General features: G+C 39.4%; 1 protein-coding gene across 1 annotated transcript in view; it reads right to left on the bottom strand.

The window, feature by feature from the left end:
* DPP6 (dipeptidyl peptidase like 6) overlaps positions 1-17,769 on the bottom strand; it is a 242,182-nt gene that overhangs the window by 109,034 nt on the left and 115,379 nt on the right. The window contains exon 6 of the mRNA XM_088521208.1: positions 6,697-6,749. Within this exon, the coding sequence (XP_088377334.1) occupies positions 6,697-6,749 (53 nt within the window). The remainder of the gene's footprint in view (positions 1-6,696; positions 6,750-17,769) is intronic.

Genomic DNA, 17,769 nt, shown 5'->3' with positions numbered 1-17,769 from the left:
TGCTTAATAAAATACTGGTGCTTTTTTATTGAAAAGGTAGATATATATGTATATATATCTCCAAGCAATAAACACGCACAGGATTTAACCAGTGCCCAATAACTCCATCAAGGCTTGATCCTAATTCCAGCAAAATCATCTGGAAGATCCCTACGCCGCTCCAGAAGATTCAAGGTCAGGCTCCACAGTCAAGCTATCAAGTTTGCCCATTCCCAGGGCCAATATTCCATTCTCAAAATACAACAGAGTAAGCATATCAGATCATAAGGATGTTATTTATAGTCTGTCATAAGATGCATGAAGTTGTGCAGCAGAGGTGCCTGAATTCACAATATAAACTACCTCAAGACAAGAAAAGTGTTGGAATGGTTACTAGCAGCAGGGGGAGGGCAGATAAGATCAGAGGAACGATATCAGATTTTTCACCAACTGCAAGATACAGTTTTCTACTTTTAGGAACAAATTTCATATTGCAAACCTTTTTATAAGGACTTATTTCAGCTTCTATGTATCATTGTTGGGGGAAAACATTCAGGTCTTACAAGTAACATTTAATTAGCTGAGAACAGATTTTATTCAAAATACTCCTAAAATAAAATGTGGGCTCTGCTATTGGTTTATAAATGTTAGAGAGTGAAATCATGCAGCACTTTCCATGGCAATTATCACTTATCGCCTCTGCATGGTAAGCAATATTTTTCTCCTTGCTTCACAGATGAGAAAACTGAAGCAGAGACAATTCCTCAATTTGTAAAGATGTTTGACTGCTATAGAAGTGGATCAATAAAATGAACCAGAGCAAAACAAAACAGAAAAGGCTTTGTCAAAAAGGAAGATTTCAACAGCAATGCTACTTCTCTACATATATATTTATACATTTTTAACTACAATATTAAATAAGAATCTTGCCTACCTTCTAATGTAAACATGGAAATAAGAGCATGGGCAAAGAAAACCTTGTTATCTTTCAACATATTACATGGTACATAAGACCTTGACAGCTAGTTTTGTATATAGACCTTTTTTTAATTGACTGTTAACTCTCTCATATGAATAGCTCATGTAAGAGAAGGAGGTAGGAACATTATGAGAACTCTGCAGAGTAATCTATAGACATCACTTTGAAAATCTTCTTGCAGTGAACCAGGGGCTAAGTTCTTCTTGCTGTCACTTCTGTGCAGCTCCAACGTGCAATTTGCTCTCACTCCACACATGGGGCTTCTCCTGATGTTAATGGCAGTTTAGCTGGGGATGCCTGAACTATTTTATAGCACTCTGCGGCATGGGTGGGAAGAGCAGAACTCAATCTGATTGCTCCTTTGGTCGACTTGCCAAGTTCCTCTGCTTATGCAATACGGATTTGGGAAGAAGTGCAAACTCTGCACAGAAGCTTTTGTGTGCAAATTCATGCTCCCCATATTCAAAATTATTCAGGAGTGGAATAAGGAGTAAATTTTCCTCTGATCCCTATAAGCATATATAGAGGCTTGTGCCAATATGTCCCAAATGGATGGGCTTGCACTGTGGTGAGGACTTACTTGGGGGTCAGGAGTAATCCTGTCCACTTAGCTGTGCACAGCGGGAACAGCTCATTCAGAAATGGATGAAGGCCAGGAGGTTTAAGGAAGTGTATGTTTTATGCTGGCTTTTATTTTGGGGATTGCCAACACAACACTGCAAAAATTGCTTTTCTTTTGGCCACTGAGAAATGTTAAACACAGAGGTATTCCATAAGATATCAATATAAAGGTCACTTTTGCTCAGGGACTGCAGTAGTAGATCGGGCCAGAGGTCCACCAGCAGGGTCTGGAATCAGCACAGGCACCTCTGGGCCAACCTTGGCCAATATACTATGGGCAGCGGGTAGCACAAGCTGGGGGAGAAATGCCAGGACAAATACGCTTTGCAACTGAAAAATACTGAAGAGAATTTTTAGAGTATTTTTAAAATTAAATGTAAATATATATATTTTTTTCAAGGCCAAGAGGCAAGGCTGAAAAATGGTATTCATTAGGAAACATGGGCCTGACCATAAAAACTTCAAATGAACTAAGCATTTTTCCAATTACAATGAAGAACCTGAATGACTAAGATCATCCATAATACGCTAAATAGGAGCAGTGTTACTGAAAGCCACAAAAGAGTAAAACAATTTTAGGTTGCTAGAGTTCATAACCAGGACACTGCCTGGTGCCTACATTGTATTGACTGAATTTATATTCCCCAGAGCAAAGCGAAATAGCAGTAGGAAATAACCAGACACGACATTTTTGTTCCATTTTGGCCAGGACCTCACACAGGAGAGCCCTAGTTCACATCTTGCCCTGCGGATGCTGTCACACTACAAATAAGTCATAACTAGCTGCAATTACAATAGGGCAGGTAAAAGTGTGCAGTTACAAGAGGAGCTTTGAATATATATTTGTAATGTTGTCGGTAAAAGCAGCACCACACAGAGAAAAGCGAAATGGGATGATGCGGAGCTGCTTGGTACAAGCAAACATCCCATCCAGGAGCATGAGTTTATTCCACTAGATGGCACCCAGCATCAGCAGCAGCTTCTTTTGGGGAAAGGCAGGAGAAAATGGGTGGCACACGGGAAAGCTGCTGAGCCGAACCCGAACATCGCCCTGCACCCCCAGGTCCTCATCTCTGGGGAAGCAAAACTGCAGAGCATAGCGTGCCCCCTGTGAAAACCCCAAAGCAGCTCCACAACCATGGCCATCAAATCCAAATGTGGCAAGATCCATAGAAGTTTCACCCCTGAATCTTCAGCAAAAGTTGCAAGAAGGCTGAAACAACAACAACAACAACAAAATTTGGGGTAGGTGGGGATTGGTGGGTGAGTGGGATTTCAATCCACACAGTCCCTGAAGGGATATTCACTCTCTTTTACCTCTGTCTTATTTTCTATTTTATACAGGAGCCGGTGGGTTTATCTCAGCAGCAGATGCTCACCAGCCCGGAGAGGGCAAACCTGCTTCTCTCCTGCTCATTTGTGGACTTTGCTTCCTCAGGAGCTCACATGGAGCCACAGCACCACAACGTTAGAAACACTGCTGGCCAACATGTGTAGTAAAGACACCCTCAGAGTGCCTCCTCAAACCTATGGAAAGCTCTGAGCAAAGTCTCAAAATTGGTGCTATGAGGCTGTCTTGACCTTACACATAGTCCGTGTCTGCAGGACCCAGCACAGAAAAAAACAGAAATTTCCCTTTAAAAATCAATTTGTGAAGGCAGATGAATTTAAAGTGAGGCCACAGATGAGATTAATTGGCTTCCATATGAGTCAGCTTCTGCAGGAGGTGGTAAGGCCATGAGTGGGTATGAAGTCTCACCCACCTGATCCTCCTGACAAGCCAATGACAAGGAAGAGGGTAGAGAAAATCCAGAGAGCCTCACGCTGCCACAACCTGTTTCCTGGAGTGAAGGTCTAGTGAGAGGGGCTGATGTTATGGGGTCAGATCATGTTTCCCAGCAAAGAGTCATGTAGATCCACAGCCCTGTTCAACCCCCCTCCCATAGGAATATGAGGGGAGGAGATTTTCTTGCCTTCTTCCAAGGGGCTCTCCTGCCAGCCCAGCTGATTCCTTCTATATCACCTGTTGCATCTGCCTCTTTCTTTATGCACTATCCTAAATTAAGTGTGGAAAATCCAAAGAAATGATAAAGTCTCATGCTCTGGGCAAAAGTTAATGAGTTACTACTAAAACATACAACAACTGCACAGGTGGCACAGCTGTGTGCCTCCAGGCACCACCTCCCTTTCCAGAGCTCCACATCATCCCCAATACTTCCCATCTAACAACTAACAAGCTAATTTCAGCAAGTTACCCAAAACAAAAAACAAGCAAACAATCAACAAACACTCCCCCAGCCAAAACAAAACAAAAGCAACAAAACAAGACCAGATCAAGGTGAGGAAAGAAAGATATTGACATCTAGAGTCTGTCACACTGAGACATCAATGCACTGGCATGGATGATGCTGGGAAGTTTTATAACTATTCCAGCTATGTATGGGAATACCTTATCATAGAGCTCATGATTTTTTGAGGTGGGTCAATGACAAGACACAGACTGTAGGAAAGCAGGCTTCATGAGCTCCAGGGCTCACGGATTTAAAAATGTATGAATGTGTCTGCTATAGAATTTTTGTATGAAATACTGTTTCCTGTTTGTTAGGTGGATATCAAAGAAAGTTACTTCAGTATTTTTTAAAAAATACTTGAGGGGTTAATTGTGCTTAGAATTATCCCTGAAGAACATCTGAACATCAGTAGCATCAGTAAGAATGTAACTAGGAAAAAAAAAATCTCAGAAATGGGTTCATATGTTGTTAATCCTTCTGCATTGTTTAACCCATTGGTTATTGCACCAAAGAAGCTGGATTGGAAAGATGCCACGGCCCTCTAAAAGTCAGGTGTTGCAGTGCTATTTTTGCCCTTAAATATATTCCGGTATTAAATGCTACTGAGGTGGTATTTGCCTACTCTTGGTGATCCTGCTTGAGCAGGGGTTTTGGATCTCCAGAGGCTCTTCCTGGCCTCATCCATTCTCTGTGTGATTCCGTATTGTGGGAGAATCATAGAATGCTTAGGGTTGGAAGGGACCTCTAGAGGTCATCTAGTCCAACCCCCCTGCACACGCAGGGTCACCTAAAGCACATGGCACAGGACTGTGTCCAAGCGGGTTTTGAAGATCTCCAGAGAAGGAGACTCCACAACCTCTCTGGGCAGCCTGTTCCAGTGCTCTGTCACCCTCACTGTTAAGGAATTTTTCCTTAAGTTCCTGTGGAACTTTTGATGCTTCAGTTTGCGGCCATTTCCTCTAGTTCTGTCAGTGGCCACCAGTGAAAAGAGACCATCACCGTCCTCTGCACTCCCTCCCTTGAGGTATTTATATACACTGATTAGATCCCCTCTCAGCCTTCTCTTCTCCAGGCTGAACAGGCCCAGCTCCCTCAGCCTCTCCTCGTAGGGCAGATGTTCCAGGCCCCTGATCATCCTTGTGGCCCTGCGCTGGACTCTCTCCAGCAGCTCCACATCCCTCTTGTACTCTCTTGATGAGAGAAAGCATGTGTATAACGAAACAAGAAAGGTTCAGACTGGATATAAGGAGAAACGTCTTCCCCATGAGGGGAAACAAACAGTGGCACGAGTTGCCCAGAGAGGTTGTGCAGTCTCCATCAGTGGAGATTTTCAAAACTAGGCTGGATAAAGCCCTGAGTAACCTGCTTCATAGGTGACCTTGCTTTGAGCAGGAGGTTGGACTCCCAGGGATCTTCTCTGGTCTGAACTATCCTAAGAACCTATCATTACCTTGTAGGTATTTTAAAAACTTTGTAGGAGCCAAAGTATCTGCTACCTGTTTTTTTTTTTTTTCCATAATTTATAAGTGAGTTAGTATAGAGAACCCAGAAATTGTGTGTTTTAGAACCAGAGCCAGGTAGAAAGTTCTACAGAGATGACAGAGCTGAACTTTTGTTATATATTTTCTCTAATTGCCATTTCTACAGTTATCCCCAAGGTGATTTGCAGAAAACAAAGCCTGGCAAAAGCTTCTTGGTTTTTAGCTGTATTTTCTGCTGATAATGACTGGAGGAATTATCTGTGCAACTTGTGCATCGCCATCGATACTGCGTAAATGTCACTGTGAAACATTATGTATTATTAAATGGTTAAAATATGCCTTGTTGATATGTTGGAGTCACATTCCTGGCCAGCTGGTCAGTCATTAAAGTATATATATAAATAAATGTCTTTTAAAGGGTGAAACAGACAGAAGTAATGAGCTAAACCCTAGACAAACAACATAAATGAGGCTAGCTGCAGGGAAATGGGGTTAGAGCTGCAGAAGTTTACATGCAACATCACAGACACAGACTGAGAAAAGGGAATTTAAACTAGTTAAAGCTGTAAAAGAATCCCCTTAAGCTAATTAGTGCCTTAAATACCAAGCCTGTCTGAGGACTTTCAATGAACTGGGGGCCTTAAATGAAGAGCTGTTGTGCAACAGAAGTTTGTACTTATGATATGTTTACTTTTGTATTATATGTATTAAAAAGAGCTATGTAGTTCAGGTAAGACTGAAACACTATCCAAAGAGGTAACACTTGTAAAGTCTATCTGGCATCCTTGCTTGTCTACTTACCTCATATCCTCTAAAAAGATAAACTATTATCCAGAATGCTCTTGTGTTCAATATTAATATCAGTGCCTGCACCGAAGAAGCAACAGGATCCTGGGAACAGAGTACTGGTCTATTTCCTTTCAGATGGGATATTGGACAGGATGCCCACATCATGGGGATCTGCTGGGAGATTCAACACTGCAAGGCAATGCCTTGATTCTGACCAAATTCAAGGGATTAAACCCCCCTGTACAGCTTCCCTGACAGGCCTCTGGTGAGTATCCGAAAGAGGCTCTGAGCTAGATGCCAACACAGCTATATATTCTAGCCAAAAACTTGAAAACTGGAAAATGAATTTCATGTAGCATGACACTCTAGGGAAGCTGAGTACTTCTGTTTCCAGGCAAAGTCATCTTTTGTGCAACACACAGCACAGAGGATGCTGCAGCTGAATGCCAGACCACTGCAAAGGGCTGTCACAGGAAAACCATTTGCCACGATACACATTATTTTGCAGAATCCTAATGACTGTATTTTAAAATGAAGACATTGAATAATTGCTTACCCATGAGGTATTTTGCTGAGGACATAATACGCTGTATATGAATGCTGATACACCTGCAAAATGAAATTAACAGGAAAAAAAAAAAGAGAAAGAAAAAGAAGAGATTAGTAATGGTCACCTGTGTTAGCAGGCTCTTTTTCTCTGCAAAAAAATCTAGCATTTATGGCTAGGGATCTCTTAGAAACACCTCACTCTGTAGTAGAAAAGAACAATACATTAATTCACCCAACATGGTTGTGTATTCTTTTCATCCTGCACTTTATGACAGTGTTTGGCAATTCGTATACATCCAGATGCTCTGTGTCGTTGCCATGGCTACCAGGTCTTTGATTAAACTGGGGGCACATGCTCTCTGCAACAGCTAAATATAGCAGAGTCATTAACGAGGACACCTTGGTCAGCTGGAGACATTCTCCATCATTATCACCAGGCACAGCAGGGATATAACGCATATTCCTCCGCTTTACTCCTGCATAAATAAAACAAGCACTGACATGGGGTGAACTCAGAGCAGATGGTAACACCTGGGTCAGCCAGCAAATGAAACCTCATTGACTTGGGCCACAAAGCTGACCTGAAGTTTGCTTGACCTGGTAAATTGCCAAGATGCATCTTCGTATCAGTTTGCACCCCTTGTGACTTGGGGAGGAGCTCAGCAGCTTTCATGGGAGGTCATCTCAGAAGGGAGAGACTATTTATTTGCTAAACAAGGCCAGTTATTTAAGGCTTTTTGGACTGATTTTCTTTTAGGGACAAAACCTTCCTGAGCTACAGGAACCTGTGGCTAACAAGGTGGGCAATGCTTAGCAATGCTGGAATCAGGGCACTAGTGTGAGGATTTAGATATGAATTTGTGCTTGATTCTTCCACTCACTTCTTCAATTCTGTCCTATTATTGTAAGCTACTGCATATATATATATATATATATATATATATATGATAATCATTCCATTTGACATGTATTTAAAATTTTAAGTCACTTGGTCTCCAGTATCATTCATAAAGCATTCTGTCCTAGGGAATGAGGACTAGCTTCATAAATCAAGTTTGTTTATCATAAATATTCTTTCTAGTACCTCTGTTTTTGTACAATACTTTTTTTTTTTTTTTTTTTTTTTTTTTTTTTTTTTTTGGAAAATTCATAGAAACCACAAAATGTCATGGAAATTACTGTAAGCTTCTGTGGTGACAGCACTATCATCACAGGGTATGTAGACATGACTTTATGTAAGTCAGTGTCAAGGACAAGCCTGCATATCTGTGGTATAACAGCCTTGTATCTTGTTTGGGCTCAGTGGAGAGATAGAGGAACATGGGATACATCATCTAGTAGATATATTAAAACAAACTTTTCTGCTACAATTCAAATTCAAACATTAGATCTTTACAATATGGCATAACAACCCTTGAAAAGAGCTATACCAGAGTATGGAAGTGAATGTACCATTTTTTTTTTCTTTAAAAAGCAGAGACTGATGTTACTCTGTCCTTGCCATGTGCAATTTCTTTATTCCATTGTAAAGACAAACATCAGCAAGTTACGTCCCAAAAATCACACGCTATTTCTAGGCACTCAAATATATAATGTAACTCCTGGCTAGGCCATTCTCTGATGAAGAAGTATATCTGGGAAGGTGTACAAGCCACAGGTAAATCAATAAAAGATGGCATTTATTTTTGTTCTTTATAGGTCTACCTGTTTCAGACGATGCCAAATAAATCACTATTATCTTATATACATCCAATTATACCAAAGATATAAAGCGCACTTTAAGGTTATAACACTAATATTAGAGATCTGACTGAAGCTCGTGGCCTTTGGCTGTATTCCTGGATTGCTGAAACCTTAAAACTGCTAAAATTAATTAAAGAGAAGGCATTGAAAGACTGAATTTGTCAATAAAGCAAAAAGGCCACACAGGGCAGTGTGTAAAATATTGGCATGGTGTGTCTGCAAACCATTTTTGCAAAGTCCCAAGCAGTTTTATATGTGCTGGAAGTAAGACTTGTATTAATTGATTTTTTTCTTTATATTTAGTAACACAATAACAAAATTATTGAGCAGCTTTTGTCTTCAAAACATCTTGGTAGTAAGATGTAGAAAATGATATAAATATATAAAATGTGTCAAGATGACAAGCCATGCTGTGTAGTCTGCTACCAGGGGCAGAAGCCAGACTAAAACATCAGTGTGAGCAGAGGGCTTCATGAGAAGACAGAGCAACATGGCAAGCTGCAGAAGGAAAAATTAGCCAGGGGATGTTTTAAGGACATATGCTGATGTCCCCTCCTCTGTGATAGAGTCCCCTCAGCCCTGCTACTGAAGTTGAGAGATGGGCAAGAATAAGTAACAGAGGTTGAGGTAAAACAGTTTCCCTTGGAAAAAGATAATTTAGGAGTGCGGAAAACAAAAGTTGAAGGCATTTCAAAGGGTGGCAGTAGGAGCAGAGTCCTAACAGTTGTCATCTGAAGATCAAAGAGGCCTAAGCAGCCAAGCCTGCTCTTCCTGTGAGATCTCCTTTATTATCTGAACATCACTAGTCATCTCCTTTTGGTCTTTGGCCAAACCTTGTGGAAATGCACTTTAAAGGAGAGATCAGTCTCTTCCCCTTACATCAAGTATTAGGACTCTGAAATATTTCACATTAACTGTGCATCTACCATGCAGTCTTTAAAGGCTTGTAGCTGGCAGAATGCATTTACAGGAGCAATACTTTCTCAAATAAATCCTTAAAATTAATAGGTTTGTTCATGTAAATACTGTAAACATTTCAGAATCTGAGGTTAATTATTATTTTAGTTCTTAAGGATAAGAACCTATGCAACCCAAATTTAATTCTCATTCCTATTTCAAACATGTTTGGAAAACACCCTGCTAGTAAACCCTCTAAACAAACAGAGGTACAAGAGAAACATCACTTAGTGTCTTTTTGAAAACAAAAATGGCTGTATTCCTCTTAGAAATGCAAACCAAATCAAGTTATTCTAGTATTTCAGGAAATTAATACATCTGTTTAATATCTCAATAAAAATTTCTGATGGGTTCAAGTTGAATTAGAATATTCGTCTTATTTACCAGTTAAAAAAACCCAGGGAAATAAAAACAGGATAGAGGAGGATAGGGAGACTAGCATACTTCTGAAATCCAAAGAAGTCTCAGAATTCTTGAAAAGTTAATACTCATTTTAAGCTCTCTGTTTCTGATGTCTTTATTAATAAAATTCTCCGTATTTTCCCTATCCATTCAAGAGGTGAAGTAAAAGCAGTTGCCTGAGTTTCATATTCTTAGCCTTGATTTTTATCTGAAACCTGGAGCGCAGCACTCCTCTCAGGAGAGAGGCATATTCAAAAGTAGCAGAGCTTTTGTCAGTATTGTCCTGTACTGTAAACATACATTAAAATGGACTTAAAACTGCTGGCTTCCTAGCTATTATCAAAACACTAGGTATCTAGGTTCTAGGTATTATCAAAATCAGGTCACAAAAACTCCCGTGCCAGCTGTGATCAATGAATGCTGAAAAAGTCAATATCCTGAAATTGCTGTGCCAGAATCGCACTCCCACTGGGCTTTTCATCCCAGGTCAGGGCAAAGATCCTGCCTACTTTTAATCTACATTATCCTCTGCAGCATGTGCATGTTTTGCTGGGAATGAAATCATAAAGGGTGTTAAGAGGCAGATCTATCCATTTTCACTCATGTCTAGGAAAGGCAATTATCTCTTCCCAGCTGAGAAAAGTACGGAACTGATTCTATATGGAAACACTTTTCTGTGAAGCTCCTGACCTTGTTTTATGCTATCAACAAAAGAAACCTGGAACTAACCTCATAATCCTGGGATTACAAATGATCTCGAGCAGATAGCAATAGAGCAGAGTTTCTCCCGCTCTAATTTCCATAATAAGGAGGAAATTCGGCTTCCTATGAACTACAGAAACAGACTGGAAGATGCAGTTTCTGTGCCACATTTCCAGTCTACTGGAAAGCACTTCTGACACCTCTAAGGAGATAGGCTCTAGTCCTGTAAGACTAGCTTAAATAGCAAGTATATGTTATTTAAGAAGAAGGGAATGAGTTTGGACCCATTTGCTCATTGTGACTATTCAAATAACTTAAATTGGTGTTTAAACTGAATTAAAGCTCATAGATCTTGTTCATGCCCCAGGCTGCAGCTTTGTCCTGGCAATAAGCATGCTGTTATCTAATGACAGCATGAACAGGGGGAAAAAAAACAAGTTCACCAGAAAAAATCACCAAAAAAAGTCTAGCTAGAGGTTACATTTCCTTCTACTACATGCACATACAATGCGGAACAAAAGATGACCCACAGCCACAGCTACATTGTCACATTCACTTGTGTATTGGTCAGTCACCAAGAGGCAAGCACTGTATTATTTTTACAGGGTAACAGATGTCATTCTTATAATCTTCTAGCAGAGGAAAGAATAACTGTCTCACTAAAAATAGCTCACTGCCATACTTACTTATGATCATCTTTGGAGAATTTAAAGTGGTTTGTTGTACCTATATGGAAGATTTTTTACAGAAGTTAACATCAAAGGTTAACTTTTCAGTTAACAAGTCAGCATCAGTTGCCTTGATTAAAATTCTATATGATCCCATTGGTTGAACAATCTGAAAACTGACACAGAATTTGAACCACTCCAATCTCATACCCTTTTCTTCCCGTTATGTGTTGAACTGTCCTTCGGAGCAGATGGAAAATCCTGTTCTATAACTGAGCACTAACTTTTTGGCAACCCTTTTGCTCAACTTCTAATCTTTCAGTTATATATATGTGTAAAATTTATTTTTTCATATTCAATAATATTACAGTGTTCATTTTTTCTTCATTCACTTATATACTTCTGATTTAAAATAGTAGTTGTTGTCTCAGCTTGAGGAATTATTCATGGCCAGTTAGATCTCTTCATTTCTTCTTTTAGTATTGACATTGGTTGGCAGTAGTCGCTCTACCCTAACTATTTTAGCAAAGTATTAGCACAATTTTTTTCCTAATATGCATTCCCTAGTAACAAATCTAGTATTACAGTCCCTAAAAATAAATAAATAAATAAATAAATAAATAAATAAATAAATAAATAAAAGCAGTTAATATCTATTCCTTTTGTGTCACTGAAATCCAAAACAACAAAATCTATATCAGTATTTTGTACTCTAACCTCAGTGCAGATTGATTGTTTGCAAGAACCAAGCAAATCAATAATGCCATATAATCTTAGGGCTCTTCAAAACTGAGCCTTTTGAATTCATTGCAATTCTGATCTATTTTGTTTTCTTTCTTAAACAGAAAATTCTCTTCTGTCTTTGCAGTGTATTATCCATGTACATGCTTTTCCTTCCCAAGTAACACATCCCTAACTACTGTCTCATGCCGTGTGCCAGTCTGTTCCTACAGTCCTCAAGGAACACTGCACATTTCTCTTTGTGCCTCTGATAAATTAGGAGAACTGTAATGAAATGCTATCACCAAGCATTTCCTGTGCCTTGGTTCAGCTGGCAGCCAAATAACCCACAGCTGTTATCAAAAACAGGACTGGGATCGCGCTTACCCACGGCACAATATCCAGATGACTAACCGCATGTGTAATGTGGTCACAGCTACTGCAAGAGCACACTAAGGGGGCTGTGACACTGCGAGGCATCTGAGGAGCTTATGTAGAGACAGTAGAAATAGTTTTGATAAGGAAAGGTGATTAGAAGAAGGATTTGAGGTCAACCGAAATCCAGGACATTCGGCAACTGGTTTCTATAAGCAACCTGTGTTCTTGGTAAATAGAGAATGAATCTAACAGATACCCCATGATACAAGAGCATATAAAGACAGCTGTCCTTTGTCCCCCACTGGAAAGGTCTCCTTGGAGCAGGAACACTTTCATAGCAAGATGACATCAGGAACTGATAGCACATTCATGCCACGGAGCTCCTGTAACCCAAACATAAGCTAGCTGCAGTAGGTTCATGTGCTGCACGCAATACCCACAGTTAATATGTAAATCTCTCCTACAAACACAGAGAGGGCTTAGAATCTGATTTTCCAGCTCCCAAACCAGAGGTCTGTGAAGCAGCTGAGCCAAAGAATTAACCCTTCACAAAAGGTGTCACCTCTGGTTTGCAGTGTAAGGTAGTCATAAATAAAGAGTGATGGCAGTAGCCACTACAGTAACGGATGGATGTCCATAAGATAATGCTGCCATTATAATAATAATTCTTTATTAAATGATTTGCTTCCAAAGTGCACTTTTGAGACCCTTCTTCTGCCAAACAGTGCCAAGAGTGGCACTGTTTTAACAGTGGCTCTAGAATTTATGCTTTGGTGACATGGTGGCAGTAAAGTGGACACACTTTTGGTTGCAAATGCAGCTTCAGAATCAACTTAAGCTACAGGTATTAACATACAGCTCGTGTGCCAGATCTCGCCCCTAGGAGAGCGTTAATCCAATCTGCCAACTGCTGCTGCTCTCTAATACAGATCTGCCCTGCCAAGCAATTACAAAAGCCTCTTTTGCTCCCAGGCCACCTGTCCCTCGCAGCGCTGAGCTGGCACCAGCTGAAAGAGTAAGTGCTTGCAGTCACGGACTTGCAGGACTACTGTGCCATTTTTTACCAGTAAATAAATGGCAGCTACAAAACCCTCTGTAACATTGTCACGGCAGCATTTGTGCTTCCTCTGTCCCAGGTTAGTGGGGAGCAGATGGAAGCAAGTTATTAAGAACCACAAGTGAGGCTGATGCGTAATGAACTCATTTTGTGTGTGTTTTCTAAAAAACTTTTATCAATATTTACATTACATGGTGTAAACTCTCACATTCCCCTCTTGCTGCCCAATAGGCTTCACATAAAGCAAGACATGAATTCTCTAAGTACTGCAACTGCCTGTTTTAAAGACCTATTCAGAAACTGGGAAACAAAAATGAAATTATTTAGCACAAGATTAATGCTGTCATTCTAACATATATATCTAAGGAAAAGAAACAAAAGGGAAAGAAAAAAAAACTGCATTATAGTGAAATGAGTACATAGCTTATGGAAAAGAAACATTTCAGAGGAGATGACAATTATCCCAAATCCAGAAAATGCAGAAAATACTAAAACCTGTGCGAACACTCAAAACATACATCTGTGATTGTCTTATAGCATCTGCAGTCCATTGCTAAGTCAAAATTACTTTAAAGACCTGCTGGATTTCTTCCTTTTTGTTGTCACTTTTTAATTCATTTTAACTAATTGGAACATTTGTTTCTAAAATTCTCAGAAGGCTGATTCTATGCTTTCAAGTGCTGCAAATTTGGGAGGAAACAATGAATTATACATGCTAAAAAGAAAATTAATAACCACTTGAATCAGAATGAAATGAAGGAACGAAACAAAATGAATTGAAACTTTAACTACAGATTCATGTAGAAGCCCTTTAAAGAACAAAAAACCCCAGCTCTTTTGGGTTTAAGTAGAAGTCCATTGAGCTCACTATCAATAACCCTGATATTAATCCAATACCTAGATTGGTAGAGAAGACTAGCATTAGCATATATATAGTATATATATAGTGATCCGTCCTTGCAGCACTTGCCCAGGCTCTTAGGTCTGCCGCTCGAACACTTTGCCCATTGCCTTCCTTGATGGACATCTTTCCCATTGAAAACATCTTCTCATTCCCTCTTAATGACCATTACACTTCTACTGCCGACTACATCATCCAAAACATGCTTATGGCATGGTTCCTCTGGGCACTCTTTGGTATCTGTTTTAGCCTCAGATTTGCACCCTGGGCTTCACTGATTTTAGAGGCAGCACAAGGTAGCCGATCCAGATGTAGTTCGGTTTGTGTTTACATTTTCTTGATTGGCTCTCACCTTTGTTGATTTTGGTGGTACAGGCCAAAGCACATGAGAAATCAGTGCTTAATAACTGAAAAACTTAGTTCTGTGGTATTTGCAATCCAAATGGTGTAGCTTTGTAGTGATTATGTGAGAACTAAGCCATGTAATTGGGCTGAATGCTTAGTCTATCTAATTAATTTATTCACTTTTAAATAATTCACTTTGGTGGCAGAAATTAGCAATTACAGAAGAAGTACAACATATGTTCTTTCTATTAAAATTTATTCTTAACATATAAGGATTGCTTTTTCAGTATAGCAATTGAGAGGGTGAGTAATACAAAGAGGCTAGCGCTGCCACTGAAGTCTTTCATAGTGCTCATAGGCTCAGGGCAAACTTAGAAGGCTCAAAGACAAAATCTAAGACAGGAAACATAAACCTTCAAAAGGCATGAGAGAGTAAAAGTTAAAGAGCACTAAAGTGGATATGAAAGGAGAATAAGAGTATTCAGATATATGCTAGGGACCTTGGTCCAAAAATGCTCTCTCTGGTCAGTGAGAAATTCGTTTTCCAATTCCTTGTGAGATCAGAAGACTTTGAGCTGTATCTTGGGGTATATGTGGACCAAAGTCACTAGAAGTGACATTTCTATTCTCATAAGGTAAAATCATATTCACAAGGTAAAATCAACCAAAACCACAGGCAAGACTTCTAACAACTGGGCATTCTGTGGACCACCCCAGTCTATCTTTATAGAGGTAAGTGTGGGGCAGGAAGAAGTCCAGAGCATCCCCTTTTCCTTGCCTGATGCACATCCCCCTCACCCCAACAGCACTAACAACGTCGCTCCACAGGTACTCATCCATGCTTGAGCCTAAAAGTCTGAGGGCTCATGATTTCAAAGCTTCCACTAAAGCCCATAATTTGTTTCCCTTTCTTGGAAAGTTTATTTTATTTTATTTTGTTTTATTTTATTTTATTTTATTTTATTTTATTTTATTTTATTTTATTTTATTTTATTTTAATTTTATTTGTTTCGTTTTGTTTTCTGAGGAGGGAGTGGAAGGGAAAAAAAAATCATTCTCAAATCTGGATCATTAGCTGCCCAAAGAGGACTGTTAATTATTGCTTTTAAAACAATCACTGGCAAAGACAGAGTTTTGCAGCCTGCAAGAGAGAGAAAAGGCACTTGCTCAGCGTCGAGGCAGAGCTGCACTTTCCCTGGATTTAGGCGCGTGACTCAGCTAGAAAGGACAACATTTAGCTCATAACATTTGCATCTCTGAATATAGAAACTTCTTTGAGGTGCTCTGCGTAGCAAGAGCTGCTTTTCCAGAAGGGGGCACTCGGTATGCTTTTTATTATTTCTGTGACTAAAAATAAATAAATAAGAGTCTGGGGATCAGAGGAATTTGATCCCTCTGCAGGCTGGAACTACTTCCTATATCTCTGCATAGACACCAGAATTAATTTTGTGCTTTTTGCTCTCCAATGCCTTTTAAATCACTCCTGTTTTCACATTTTGAATCCTACCCTTCCCATATTTCTTTCCTTCACACTTTAAAACAAATATCTGTAACTGTCACAATGCAACAGAAAAATGGGATTTTTATATTGTGTCTAAAAGCTTTGGAAATAAAATCATGGTATAACAGAAACACACTTTTAACATAGTCCTGAAGCTCCTGGAATTGCAGGAAAACTAGTTCTTTATTAAGTTCTAAAAGGTTTTCTTCCAATATAGCCATATATATATATTTTTCATTCCTACTAAAGCACAGAAGGTTCCCCTGGGTTTCACTAAACCACGTTCTCAAACAAGTGCAAGAGAGAAAATTGTGACCATTTTACTGCTGTCTATCTGATTTTGACTATCTACCAGACCTTGTACAATTCCCTTACATAAGTTTCAGTTAAAAACAAATTGCAGGCTATTTTCAAAGATATTTTGTGAATTTTGTTAGGACATTAATCTCCATCAATCTCTCTGATCAATTTAGATTGTCTGTACACCCAGAAAAGGAAATAGAATGAAAAATGATATAATACCCAAGCAAAAAAAAAGTGTTATTTTTGTATAATAGTGTTTTGCTATGAGTCTTTCTATTTTCTCTTTTCTGTTTGATGAAAATCTAATTTGCTAAAGAAAATATTTTTCTTTAGGAAGGCTGCTGGTAGCTGATACCAATACATAATATACCTATGTACTCTTGCATGACAGGCTAATTATTTCTGACTCTTGGTATTACTCTAGTCTTTCCTGGAATTGTGGCTTTGCTTCTCACTTTACTGATGTGTATCTCTGCCTGTGAATAAACAGGGGATACAGTTTGTCAGCCTCTACTACAGGAGCAAGACTGTCGAGCTTAGCCTGAAATATTGTTTTGCACTCCGTCATGTAAAGGTGAAAAATTTAATCCTAACTTCATTTATCTCCATTATTCAAAGAGCAGCAAGAGTTATATCCGCTTTTTTTAATATAAAATAGTTAAAGCTTTAATAACATACAGATTAACACATAGCAGCTGGGTTCAGAACAGAACACTGTGTGGTCAAAGCTCACTTGCATTCAGTTAGCATTTTGTTGTATTAAACACCACCACCTAGAATAGAAACTTGGTAAGAAATGGAGATTTGGTGCACTTTTTACTTAAACCACTGCTATATAGGGAGCACTAGAAGAACACATTGGAAAAAAGAGAATGTAGGGACTGAGGATTTTACAAAAACTTGTTGGACAAAATTTTGCCCACCTGGCCATATTATATAATGTTTTATGAGTGTGCCTAGCTCAGCATTTCATAAGCACCAACATCCTGCTGAAAGCTTTGCCCAGGGATGGGGAGTGACGTGGTGGAACCCCTGGGGGCTGGGTAGCTTCATCGCTTGCTCCAAGGAGGGCTGCAGGCCCTAACCCCAATATGCCTCCTTGCTGAAGCCAGAGAATTTTCCGAACTTAAGCTAATCACTGTCAAAGCAGAGGGAGTGCTTTTAAGGACAAAGAATCATGCAGGGACAAATTTTCTGTTGGAGTTTTGTAGGAATTTGAAATGAACAATGAGGCTCTTCCAACACAAATAAACAATGGAGATGGATTCTTTCCCCCAAATTTGTCCTGACAATTACTTACATTAAATGTTTTAATTAGTCTATACTTTCTCCTTCAAAAGAAGCCATAGTATTAAACCTGCCACTAATTTTTGCTCTACAGTCTTCTGCGAGTGTCCCAAAAT

This window comes from Tinamus guttatus, unplaced genomic scaffold, assembly GCF_059628265.1.
Source record: "Tinamus guttatus ecotype Peru unplaced genomic scaffold, ASM5962826v1 Tinamus_guttatus_pri_ptg000006l, whole genome shotgun sequence".
Classification (NCBI taxonomy): domain Eukaryota; kingdom Metazoa; phylum Chordata; class Aves; order Tinamiformes; family Tinamidae; genus Tinamus; species Tinamus guttatus.
The sequence above is the reverse complement of the archived record's forward strand: the minus strand, read 5'-3'. Positions and strand labels throughout refer to the sequence as shown.